Below are 11,943 nucleotides of genomic sequence, written 5' to 3' on the forward strand. Positions count from 1 at the left end.
ATCTCAAATTCTCAATTAAATAATGATTGAACCACTCGAGGTAATATATTTTAATGAACCTTGCCCTATAAATGACACTAATTTTGCAATTTCAGTCTTCTGATAAATTTGCCCAAAGACCAGAAGTGCTTACTACAAAACAAATATTAAAATTAAAAAAAAAACAGAGAAAAAGACCACTAAAAAGTAGGCCGTCGAAAGAGTATGGCAGATTAAATAATTCTGGCCATGATTCCCCCCTTTTTTTTTGGGTTGGGGGTGGGGTAAAATCTGGCCATGATCATTCAGCCGTCAATGCCGAACCTTTTCATTGGTTGTCAACTCCATAAGGCCGTGGCATATGAGATTCTTCTACAATTTCCTCATAGAACACGGATCCCTCAAACTTCCGGTATAGCTACTCATGTCCCATGTTGCCGTTACTTGCTCCGAAAAATGTTTTACATGAAAAGCTTCCATCCGATTTCAACCCTTGGGCCCCTATTGCCGTGGGACTTAACGTTTTAACAGCAGCCCGCAAACATCAGCTTCATCTCAATGTTACAACTAAAAGAGTGTTTAGTATAACGTGATCATCTCAAGATTAAGAATCATGTATATGCTGGATTGCACCATGATAATCCTATATAATAATCCTACTAGATTTGGGGACAAAAATATCCCTCAACTCAGCAGAAAAATTGATATGTTAATATACCATTCATATATTATACCATTATTATATTTAATATTATATCTATATTAATATATATTATATTTTTGATATATATATTATATTATAATATATTATTAAACATATTATTATCATATTATTATTCAATTACATTTTTTAATTATAATAAAAATATATTATTATACTTTATATTTATATTATGAAATTATTTAATATGTTACATCCATTTGCCTTATTCTTCTAATCAAAATAAGCACAATATTAAAATAATAATATTATAAATATAAATATAAATATTGATTCTATAATAATAATTAATATATCTTCATCGGATTAATAATTTATAAAATTAATATATTACAGTGCAATGCCATGTTGACATAAGGAAGCTTAATTTTTGTATGGTTAAGTGCTGTGCCCTAGGGCATCTCTTTTTTAAAATTTTGATTTTATATTTTTTGTTTCACTTTCATCTTCTCTCTATATATTTTTTTTTTTTTCTCTCACTAATAGTTCAGTTTATCTTTTATCTTATTTTTTTTTTATTATGTGTTTCTGTATTTTTCTGTTTGTTTTATTCAAATTTTGTTATTTAGTTTTGTATAATTTTATGAAAGGGTAATGCTAAGACTGATATGTGTGTCGTCACAGGAGTTCCTCACGCCACATGGTTGAGGGGAATTGATTTGGAGAGGCTAGCCACGTTCTTTTCTCCTTGGGTTCTGTCACACGACACAGATGGTGTCCAAAGCCTAGAACCAGCACTCTCTTGCTAGCCACTCCAAGAGTCTGAAGGTGCATTTGGTTAACACCAATTATTTCATAACTCATGAAGTTTTTGTGAATAGCATATCAATTATTCATTTTTAAAGTTATAAGCTACTAGATATTTACCTAATTCCACCAAACAGTTGCGACAAGGCTCAAGTTGGCATTCAAAAGCAATTTTATCACTGGCTAAAAGACATTTTTAAATTTAATGCACCACCCCCAAGAAAGACTGCATATCGTTGGTGCCTAAAAGAACACAGACACCAACATTAAACCACAAAATGAGGGTCAAATGTCATTTATTCATATGAAGTACAAAACTACAGGGGCAACATAGGATGAAAACCAACAATAGAAACCCCAGATAAAATATTGTTTTGTTTTTGAGTCAAACATGGGCTTACATGGAGTAGGTGATAAGATGTGGCAAGACCTTTATTCTTCTTTCAACCACATGAGTCTGTCTAGGTACTCTTTCATGGGGTTCCCATGGCTTATTGTTCTTAACGGTTGCTACGAAAAGTAAGAGAATATACGCAGATTTTGTGCCATACATAAATCAAATTATATTTATGAATCTAAAGATGGGAGAAATATGTACAACAACTAAAACAGCTGAGAGCCGGAAAATACAGCTTCCTCAATAATTAGAAAAGCCAAAGTACTGACCAAGAAACTTGCATTTCCCGTATAATTTACAACAGAACTGAAGTTAAGAAATTGTAATTTCTTATAACAAAAGCCAGTTCATCAGATTCCTAACCTCTTAGTACCACATTCAGAGCAGAATTTGGATGTCTCCCTCACGTAGGGGGCACCACATTCGTCACAAAACTTTGCAGGACTTGTGGGCTGAAACAGAAAGATCAAATTGATCACAAAAAAGGGAATCGGGCACAGAAAGCACATCTTTCAATAATTGCCGTGGGGTAGCTTTAGTGTTATGGCACGCATACTTTCTCCCTTCATTTTGTCAATTACTAGAAACGAGTATAAGCTGGACCCCCCATTCAAACATAAACATGGGCACAAAAGAAAGCCAAATATAAACATAAAGAAGCTATTTCATCTGAAAGAGTACTTGGATAGTTACAAAATGATGAAGACTGTAGACCAAATCATAGTTATTAAAGCATACCGGCAGTACTAACTGATGACTAAAGCCCTAGGCAAATGTGGGCACTTGAAGTTATTAGAATTTGGACATGTAATGCACAGGGAAGCATATAGGAGGAAGCTTGGGTTGCTTCAAAAAGAGAAAGCTGTAGCATCGTATGAGATGAACTGTGGTACTAGGATGTCTGATTTTGTCAAGTGAAGATCAGAGGTATAAACAGAATATATCAAGTGAATGTGGGAATTATATTTCCTTGGTTTCCATAACAACAGTAGTTAATTATGCTTGCAATTTAATATAAGAAATCATTAATCCATACAAGAATATATAAATAATGTAAAGTAACATTATTTTATGGACTTATGTCCCCACTATCTAAAGCATTATCTAGAGAGTATAGAGAGTGTTTTTTCCTGAAGAACAGAGTTATACCAGTTGGTTGATTTACACCCCAAGTTCCCTTTATGTTTCTTTCTTGAAAGTCTACTCTTATGTGAAGTGCAACTATAATGATCACTGTCTAATATGTAGGGTATTTTATTGAAAACAAAAGAGCACATTAAATTATCTCAAACAGTAAAACCATCTATAAGATGACACAGAGCTGAAAGGGTTAAAAGAGCCTATCAAATCACCGATCTTGTCTACTGGATAAAACTCAAGCTAACATGGCTCTAAAATGAAATAGAGCAATGTTTTGTAAAGCAAAGAGGGTAGAGCTTAGCAAAGAGGGGCAAAAGCACACAGCAAAGGCAATAGGTGATGGGATGTTTTAGGTGGGTGGGTGTGTGGACTGTTTAATTCTTCTGAATATTAGATTCACAAGAAAATTTTCATTGAAAAAATTCAATAATCAGTAATTGCTTGAATATCATCTCTACAGCATTTTCTTGTGAAATTCACTACATACAATCAATGATGTATTTTAACATATCCATGACCAAGATAAAAAAACAAGATAAATAAATAACTAATTATACTTTCCAATACTCTAAGAGGAGTGGTAAATCTACATCTACGGTAAAATCAACCATCTATAAACAATTTGCAGCATTGCAGCTCACACCATGTCCTAAATAGTTAAAGCACAACACGAGTATGTGCTTAGCTTTCAGCATTGCAAGGTTTTAATCTGCATAAGAGTAAATGATTTGTGCCCCTTGATTTCTACTTTTAGTTGTTGGGACTTACAAGCAGCTTTTTGGCATAGTGAAGCTTGGAAATAACAATTTAGAACAACCAAATGCAATCCGGTACTCTTATTTCAATTTTTCAATAAAGAAACATTAGTAAAACCAGCTTGTTAACTATGAATTATATATACACACACACACATCTTCATGCACACATAATCCTTGATACTCAAAACAGGATATCCACGTAGACATAAGAAAAGGCATTTAAGAAGTCAGGGGAAAATATTGAAAGATAAAATTTCACCAGCATATGCAAGCGCCCTCCAACATGACCTCCACAGAGTGATTGCAAGCAAGCAAGATGTTGAGATATAGTCTGTGGTTGATGTTGGTGAGGAAGATCTGATACATGAGAAGAATGCGTACACTGATGTATGTGGGATAAGTGGGCAGTGTGTTGATTTTGCTGAATGGTTTGATTATTTGTTTGATGGAGAGGGTGAAACTGAGGCTGCTGTGAAAGTTGTTCCATGTGATGTTTCGAAGGAGACTGCGGCAAATTTTGTGGCTGAAATAGAATAAAATGCATATTACTACTCATCTGCTCCCAAATTGAAAGCTCATATACTGCCGTATCTAGAAAGAACAATAAATTATTAAAATACATGAACGAGTTCATGAATCAGTACATAATAACAAAGCAGATCCGGATACTCACATAACTAAAATAATGTAAATCTAAACAGAACAAAAAAAACTTCTACAGCACTTCTTATTTTGCATGACACTCTCATAGCTCTAAAATTGGAACTGTAAAAAATATTCACTTTCTAGTGTAGGAAATAGTTAATATCAATGCTCTAAAAACTGAACCAGACTGGATGGTTGTACTGGTTAAACAGTCACCCAGCCAGGCATCTAGTCTGGGCAAGCCTTTGAAACCATTTCTACTAACAAAAATGGATAATTTTGATAGAACCATGTGAACCACTAGTTATACCAGTGATTCATTCAAACAATTCCGGAATCAAATGAACCGCATTTTTTTCACTTCAACCATAAAATTTCTTGTGGGATTGGGATTAGTGCATGATTGTAGGTTCTCCTTTCTACATGCCACACTACACTTCTTTGCCTTCCTCCACCAGTGGAATTGTGGTCTCCATGGTCCCTGCCTCTCTCTCTCTCTCTACAGTCAAGCCAAACCTCAAGCTCCACCCATGGCCTCCAATGCTGCCCGATTAGGTACCACCTCCCTGCCCCACCGCCTCTCTCCCTCTCTCTCTCTCTCCCCCTCCCACACCCCCCTCCCACACCCCCAGGCTGGGACTCTCAATGCTCAAGACCTCAACCCTTGGGCTTTAGCAAGCGCAGCAAATAGCAACACCAAAATCCACAACCCCTCCATGATTTACCAGGACCTTATACCTCAAGCTACGGCAAGAAGGCTGTGGCCATAATGGAGATTTTTTCCAAAAGAGGATTTTGGTCAAAGAGGAATTATAATTTTTTTACTTCCCTTTGGTTGGGACTTAGAATAATAATGTCGGTTTACTTGTCCACCAGAATTTTTGGTTTTTTAAGTTTATGAATACCTGATAGTATAGTACCATATATTTCATTATAATGTTTATAATATTTGATTTAAAATTAAGCTTTAAGCAATGAAATTTTAAATTATTTATGTGTAGTGATTGTAAAGAGTGTTGGAAGTTATTAGAAAATGCTATGAAGTTTCTCCAATTACAAACAAATATATAATATATGATTATAAATGTGTAATTTAAACTTAATTTATGTATGATATCTAATAATGAATATACTTATTGTATCATGGTGATGACATAGTTCAGTTCTAGTTGACCCCATAATTGAGCTGGTGCCTCATGACTTGGCATCTTTCCGCTTCAATCAACGGCCGGAGTTTTGAAACATTAGTTGATATAACTGGATTTTACTATCAGAATCCTCAGTGGTTTGTGAGGAAAAAGATAGCTCCAGATGGGCATCATGAACTAAATCTAATGTAATATATGCAACCCCGTAGTGAAAAATAAGTAATTTGTTCACCTCTGTAACATATAGATCATAACCATTTGGTGAAATTGGAAGATATATTTTCCTTGGTCGAGAAGGTCTCCATTCAAATTGAAAGAAGGTAAACTACTGCTCATCCTAATCCCTTCTCTCACTGCCTAAATAGCTCCCCGCCCCTCCAAATATGTTTTTCTTTACATCCAATTTTTCTCCATTTAATCCTAAGTCTATGTTGGTTTATTTTATTCTTTTTCTAGACTTAATAATTGTACAAGCCGATGGACTAATACCTCTACTAACTTTGAATTAATTAATAATTTAAGCTTCTGAAATCTATTCGCATATTAAAAGACCCAATAGTCCTTTGCTTCAGTAGATCAAAAATCTTATGTGCAAAGTTCATGCCTAATTCATGTGTTGGAACATTTTTTTTTTTGAAACAAAATCAACCTTTCTTGTTCAGGTGATAAACTATATCTTCTTGAATTCTTAGATATGTTTTTTTATGTTGATATATATGTGGATAAGATACTTTAAACTCACAGATAATAGACCCTTCTTGCACTTAATTGGAAGTCTCTTCTAGAAAATGATTTCATCTGCAATTTCAATTATTAGTATTTGGTACATGCAATGCATGTGAGAGGAAGTAACAATGGTTATGAACTCTCCAAGAACATGGAGCAGGCTGAAAACTTTCTTGTGGGGTGAGGCCAGCGAAGATTATTATTCGAACACTCTCTTGGAGGCCAACTTCACACAGAAAGTTCAGCCATACAAATCCCCCACATCATTGGTAGATGATTGATGAATAGTCTTACTCACATTTAAGAACATGAAGATAGACTGTTCTATGCCGGTCAACTTCAGTTAGTACAGAAAATTCCATGCAAAAAATACACTTAACATGATCGATGAAGCACACTCTTTTAGGCAACAAATGTCAGCTCATAAAAAGAAATATCTGGGAGAGAAATTTAAAATCTTGTAATAGAATCTTACCTCATTTATAGGACGGAATCCCGTGGCATTAGCCAATGGAGAAGAAGTATCAGTACCTGACAAGGCCTAATCAAATGCAAAGAAGCAAGGAATAGCAAAATTAGATGCAGCCTCAACTAAGCATTCAAAACTGGGCATCTAAAAAATCATGCAGAACTTACAGCCAACCCTGGGATGTTAGAGACAGACTGAGATGCAACCCGCCTGTACTTATGACGAGGAGAGTAAAATTTATAATCTCTTGCTGAGATAGCAACCTCATGCCGACCGGTCAATCGTTTGAACCTAGCATACACAAGCTTGCAATTAGATGGACATATAACCTGATCTTAATTCACATCATGCATTTCAACAGGTAGACAAAATCGATATCTCACAATCCTAATTGTAAAAGGATAACCTGTCAATGATTGTTTGTACAAAGTTGATGACAAATCCTACTTTTGATGGATCATAGTGTATGTTTGTGTTACATGATCCAAGAAAATAAGATATTAAGATAAAAGTTCAAAATGATTTTTTACCTGAACTAATTGAAGAACTGAATCCTTGGTTATGTCATATGCAACAGGTCGAGTCCAAATAAACCCACTGATGCACTAATCAATGTCAACTTTGATGGAAGTAGGCCCCTAACTTGAACCAAATTACTCTAACTACAAATTATTATGATGATTTATGAGGGCACCAAAGTATATGACTTGCACATAATGGAAACAATAGTTTCTGCAACGTCGGGTGGAATCTGAAGTGCTTTGAAGCTTGAATTTTATACATCCACCATGAAAGATACTCCACTGATGCTCAGCCTTCATATTAGTGACAACAACAGAGGTTTGCAAACTTGTCTTCACTTAGGGGCTGGATAGATGCCAAACTCATATTCATGTCATATATCCCACGTGACAGAGAATAGGGTGAAGACAGGGAAAGGTACAAGTAATCGATGATGCATACCACAACCCCAAGATTTCCAAATCATGAGATTGCAGGATCAATGCCCTTCCCAATTCCATCTAACTTTTCCTTCACCTCATCCCCTCGGTCAAATCCTACTCATGCTCATGAAATCACAAGGATATGATAGTTGGGCATCCATGCAGCCCTCCCACACCCCCCACCCTTTTTTTGTCTTTTCTGGAAAAGCTTTACATCATCTATTTAAGCTTAAGCATCAATTTTATCACAGTCTTGTATCTAGACTAAGGCATTATTTTTCTGTGCATCCATGATAACTTGTATAATCGTAAATGCAACCACTCTGGATGAACACAGTGATGAGAAACACAAGGATTACAATTCAAACATACCACTCTGCATCCTCAATAATCAGACTGCTTGGTTTCTCAACGATCGCCAAACCATTAACCACTACAAAGCGAACACGTTTTTCCTCATGTACAACTAGCTCGGGAAATCTTGTCCTTGTTTCAAAAGAAGTTGCCAATTCTCTTCTTCTAAAGCGAGAAGGTCCTAAAACATCAGTAGCACAAAATAGTTAGAAAGATCACAAGTTAGTCAAGAACTTTCTTCTGAAGCTTCTTCATTCAACCAAACCACATCATTACCTTTCCTAGGAAACTTTTTTGCTAATCTTCTATACAAACCACCAGCTGCTTCGAGAGCCACCCCAATGTTCTTCTCACGAATCCCATCCAAGGAAGCAAGACGCATATTCACATCATTGACTAAGGTCTCATACAAATTTGCCACATACATCAGTGGTAAGACGAACCTTGGGTCACCTTCATACTGTATTTCCCGTGTCTTTCTTTTGTTTAATTTATCATGCCCCTGACCATAGTCAGCATCAGCAGAGTCTGCCACTTCAACTACATGCTCTTCGATAAAATGCTCAACAAAAATTTGCAAGAACCTCGCTCTCGCTGTCTCTATGGGTGAAACATCTGTCCCAATGATTAGAAGTAAATCAACCATTTCAAATTAGTGGAAAACTAAACATAGTACAGTTAAACTCAAGTAAAACATCCATGATAACTAGAAATTGCAAAGTGAAAATTTTTCATCACCCAGAAAAGATACCATCGATGGTCAACATGTTATAAGGTGAACTTGAAGATCCGCCACTGTTTTCAATAGCAGAACGATCTTCATCCACTCCGACACCATGAAGAGGAATTGAATTCCTATATGATCCAGCTATGCAGTCCTGGCAGATTTAACAAATAGAATGATCAACCACTTAGGTTCAAATCGAATCATCAAATAACAGTTCAATTTCCAGGCAAAGATCGCAGCCTTCAACGGACCACAAAATTAACCAAGAAAAGATTGCATCCTGGCATTTCCTCCTACAGTGATCTTGAGATTCAATCTTTCGGTAAAAATTCAAACTATTGTTCAAAGACAGGAATTAGAGGAAACGGAAACATACCACGGAATTGGATTCATCATCATTGTCCAAGCTATCTTCGGTGACGGCATCACGATCGACATCACTGATCCCCTCAATCTCACCTGGGCGAGCGTCTACTGTGTTAAGATCGTGCAGAGAGCCACTGATGAAAGAATTGGCCGGTCTTAAATTGTAGTGCTGCACCGGAACTCTGGTCCCCATCGATCGACGATCTCCTCCTCCGAACCCTAGTGTCAGACGCCTCCTCCGCCGCGAACACCAAACCCTAGCAGGAAGAACTCGTCCCTCCCACGCTCCCTTCCACCTTCTTCCTTCTTCTCGATCGAGATGGAAACCCTGCAAGCCAGAGAGAAAACCCTGGCGCCATTTCTTGGCTCCGTTTCGAAAAACCCTACTAGTTCGTGGCTCTAGTTTTGAAGAGAGAGAGAGAGACTGCGATCCAAACCTGAGGCCGGGGGCGAGCTCCCTGCTTCCACCTCTCGGAGCCTGCGTCCAAGCCTCTCACTGCAATCTCCCACACCTGCTTCCAAGCCGACGGCTTCCCCTAATTCCCTAAGCCTGCGGGGTCGCGGATAGACTTTCCCCGCCCTTAATAGGTAATTACCAATCATTGGCACGCGCATTGCACGTGATTTGTATAATGGAGGAACTATTTGCCAAAAATAATATACTTGTCTATTTATATACTTGTCTATCAAATTGATGAGTAAATATGATATAATATTGTAGTTCAATACTTTCCCGCTATAATTTTTCATCAAAATTTTATCTATCCTAGTTTCGATGTAATAGCAATAACTATTGTTGTAGCATAAGACTCATGGCTCAGCATGATTTTATCCTTCAAAAGATATCTTATGTAGAAAAGATGGTTCTTTTCTATATAAATCAGAATTTTTTTTACTCACAACTATTGTGAAACTAATAACGTCCTTCGTTCTATACCAGAACGTAGCATTTCAGTTAAGAAAGAATTTGTGTACCAACGAAATGTGCTCTTCTTCTTATTTTTATCATAGACTGTATACAGATAGAAGGAGTCCATAGTTGTAGCGATGATCTCTTACCTAACATGCCATTGTTACGACCAAAGGCTTATGGCTCGATAAATGAGTTATTATCCGCTTTGGTCCATGGATCTCACGATTTTATTCTTCAAAAGATGTCTCATGTGGAAAGAATGATTCTTTCCTATGCAAACCAAAGTTTCCAGTGACACACAATAAATGTGTGACTAATAATACCTTCCTTTCTATATCGTAATATATACAATTGCTTGAGTAGAAATTTTATACTTGAGTGAATTGAATGCAAGAGTTAGGTTTTACCGTATATTAATATAAACTTGTTTCTATTTTATATACATTTTCTCTGGCAAATATTCTTCTTTTTCTAAATATAATTCTCTTGCAATTTTTGTTTCAGTGGAATATCACATCAGTGTGAGCCTACTTGGATGATCAACACTAGATTTGTGGGTTGGATTGAATTTTTCAATAGATTTGTGGATCAGACAGTCCACATAGGCATTGACTTGTATCAACACTACAGCCCCGAGCTTGGCACTACATATATAGACACAAACACACACACGTATGTATATATATATAGACACGTGGATCGGAGCAGTGCCATGGACTTTAGGTGGCCTTCTTTCACGTCCGAATTTGCTTGATACTATATAAAGCTACTTGACAAACTTGGTTAAGTTCACAAACAAATTTAATTTATAAAAATTGCAAAATATGTCCGAATAAAGCTCTAATATTTTAATTAATTTTAATTTAGGCTAGAAATTAGCATGAACAATATCAATCATCAGAGTTCAAGCTTCCGGCGCGGCCAACACAAACTCTTGTGAAGAAAATATTTAAAACTAGGTCTTCAACACGGCGACCAAGCGACTTAAATATCAATCCATGATGGCACCTTCAGTAAGCTTGAATTTAGTACTGGTCAATACCCAAGCTAATTTCTTTTTTTCTTGAAAAATTTACTTCATCAATTTGATAGTTTGCTTAATTTTACTGAAGCTAGGGTAAAGCTTTTCTTATACATGCATATAAAATCTTGACATAGAATAGGTATCCAAAATTAAATTTAGATTTAGATATATACAGAAATCCAACCAGCGCTTGCTTAACACGTCAAAAAAATTAAAAGTATTGCTTGTACTATTTTCTTTTTGTTTTAGCAAGATATCAAATGGAAATTGATGTTGAAGATATCATTTGTACAAAATTTTTAAAGCAATCGAAGTTGTGGGCGACCTTATCTACATCAGATAGAAGTTACAAATAAAAAAAAATTTCAAAAAAAAATTTTACCATCATTATTGACTGAATTCAAGATAAAACGAAGCAACTGAAAACTTTATCTCCCATGTGATATCTAAAATTTTTTTTATTTTTTTCATGATATTTATTCAATATATCTTTCAAAAAATAAACGGTACAATAAGTAGATTGCACCATCATTGCTGAACACACTCAAGACTATATATAATATCAGGACAAAATCTACCCATGAGTCCTACAAGACCTTTTGTTTTCTAACTTTTTGAATTGCACTCACACCAAAGCGATCGCCCCCATGTCCCCAAAAAAAAAAAAACAATAAATTTTTGCCGCCCAAAGCTCTAAATGCCAACATATCTTTGAAAACATAAACAGGGATTTAACCAGAAAAAGGCAATACCAAACGGGCTCAAAAGAATCCAACAGCTCCTGTCGCGTTACCATGGCATTCTTTCAAATTGGCATCACACGTACAGCTAGGACGGGAGAAATAGGAGCGATGCATCAGCTATGTAGCTTTTCTAAGGTTTGCA

The 11,943-nt window shown here is 36.0% G+C and overlaps 1 protein-coding gene across 2 annotated transcripts; it reads right to left on the bottom strand.

Annotated features, from left to right (window-relative positions):
• Window positions 1–1,985: 1,985 nt before the first annotated feature.
• LOC105058908 (uncharacterized protein At2g02148) lies at window positions 1,986–9,685 on the bottom strand. Of its 2 annotated transcripts, none has more exons than XM_019855269.3 (9): window positions 9,559–9,685; window positions 9,132–9,449; window positions 8,780–8,906; window positions 8,305–8,643; window positions 8,047–8,209; window positions 6,898–7,021; window positions 6,737–6,802; window positions 4,002–4,265; window positions 1,986–2,296 (listed from the first exon to the last, which is right to left on the bottom strand). In XM_019855269.3, the coding sequence occupies exons 2-9, from the start codon at window positions 9,312–9,314 to the stop codon at window positions 2,195–2,197; spliced, it is 1,368 nt and encodes a 455-aa protein (XP_019710828.1). In that variant the 5' UTR covers window positions 9,315–9,449; window positions 9,559–9,685; the 3' UTR covers window positions 1,986–2,194. The 2 variants fall into 2 exon arrangements, with proteins under 2 accessions (XP_019710828.1, XP_019710827.1); XM_019855268.3 differs by having other exon boundaries at window positions 9,132–9,470; window positions 9,559–9,682.
• Between the last annotated feature and the right edge of the window lie 2,258 nt (window positions 9,686–11,943).

Source organism: Elaeis guineensis, chromosome 16 (assembly GCF_000442705.2).
Source record: "Elaeis guineensis isolate ETL-2024a chromosome 16, EG11, whole genome shotgun sequence".
NCBI classification, from domain to species: domain Eukaryota; kingdom Viridiplantae; phylum Streptophyta; class Magnoliopsida; order Arecales; family Arecaceae; genus Elaeis; species Elaeis guineensis.